The following is a 1,470-nucleotide window of genomic DNA, read 5'->3' on the forward strand; positions in this document are numbered from 1 at the left end:
ACACACACACACACACACACACACACACACACACACACACACACACACACAAACACCTAAATTCTTCTTTATTCTTGATTTTTTAAAATTTAGTAGAGATTTTTCGGCGCTCGCAACAGCATAATAAGGTCATATGAGCGCCACTAAATTCTTCTCTTATAATATAATGACAGTATAACAAAAGCAAAAAGCTCACCAGCGGGGTATAGAAGGCCGAGCCCTCAGCTCCCAGAGCCACGTAGCCCTGAGACACGGCCGCGGCGTAGGCAGAGGCGCTGTACACACTCTCCAGGGCACCGGGGGGCAGGGCGGGTGGCCGCGGGTATGACACTAGGCCAGCGGGCGGGTACTGGCAGGAGCAGACGGTCTGACCCGTATGGGGGTCAGTCAGGATGGGTCGTCCGTTCTCGCAGCACGCTCGGTGACTGCTGGCTGATGTGGGGCTGGTCATCTGAGAAAGACAAGAAGGTTATGAATATAATTTTTTTCTTTCTTTTTTTTAAAAAGTATTTTACGGCGCTCGCACCTGCTTAAGATTATGAGCGGGAGGGACACATTAAATATTTTTAGTTGCTATGAAATTTTGAATTTTGCCCGGGTGGCGGCCGAGGTCTACTCTTATCGATTTTAGACCACCAAGGGATCTTTAACACTTGCACACGGGACCCCCGAGATTTTTTTGCCCTTGTCCGTGAAAGAAAGGTGCAGATCTTTCCTACCAGAAGATCAGGGGTGTGGTTGAAAGACAAAAGTAAGAAAGAGCAAAGGAGAAGCAGTAGGAAGACAGCAGAAAGTGTCAGGAGCCCAGAGGAGGGGGCAAAGGAGGTGGGGACAGAAAGTGTGGAAACGAAAGCAGACTACAGAACATTGCAAGAGAGTAGGAAAGGAGGTGAAAGGAGACAATCTTAGAGAAGAAAATGTTTTCGTCGCTACCTGGATTCGAACCCGGGACCTTTGAATGAGAGGCGAACACCCCTCAGGCCACGAGAGTCCCCGAATAGAATACTGAGAAGGGAAAAATGGTTATATTTATTTGTAGAATTCCAAGAAGAGCAAAGATGTTATAAATTCTAAGAAGGACAATAAGGAGGCTATAAATATGATGTTGAGAAGGCGAAGGGGGTTATAAATATATTCTGAGAGGGTCAAAGAGATTCTAAATGGAATTCTAAGAGCCTTGGAGAAGGGTCAATATACCAATTTAATTTACTTTCAAATTTTAACATCGAATAGATAAAACGAGGTGTGAATTTCAGTTAGAGTAAATAATCCAGAGTTTTTGTTTGCTTATCATTAACAAAAACTCGATAAATTGTGTGCATCCCCCCAATATAACACTCTTGTTGCTTTAGAGTCTCTTGGTATAGAAAGGTTTTTCAATAATTATAATGAAAATAAAAGTAATAATAACAACAATAATGATGATAATAACAATAATAATAACAATGAAAATAATAATAATAATAATGA

The 1,470-nt window shown here is 42.3% G+C and overlaps 1 protein-coding gene across 1 annotated transcript in view; it reads right to left on the reverse strand.

Moving 5' to 3' along the window:
* LOC101850654 (iroquois-class homeodomain protein irx-5) overlaps positions 1 to 1,470 on the reverse strand; it is a 59,414-nt gene that overhangs the window by 41,632 nt on the left and 16,312 nt on the right. The window contains exon 2 of the mRNA XM_005100182.3: positions 197 to 451. Coding sequence (XP_005100239.1) covers positions 197 to 451 — 255 coding nt within the window. The remainder of the gene's footprint in view (positions 1 to 196; positions 452 to 1,470) is intronic.

The sequence above is a fragment of the Aplysia californica genome, unplaced genomic scaffold (genome assembly GCF_000002075.1).
Source record: "Aplysia californica isolate F4 #8 unplaced genomic scaffold, AplCal3.0 scaffold00239, whole genome shotgun sequence".
Lineage (NCBI taxonomy): Eukaryota > Metazoa > Mollusca > Gastropoda > Aplysiida > Aplysiidae > Aplysia > Aplysia californica.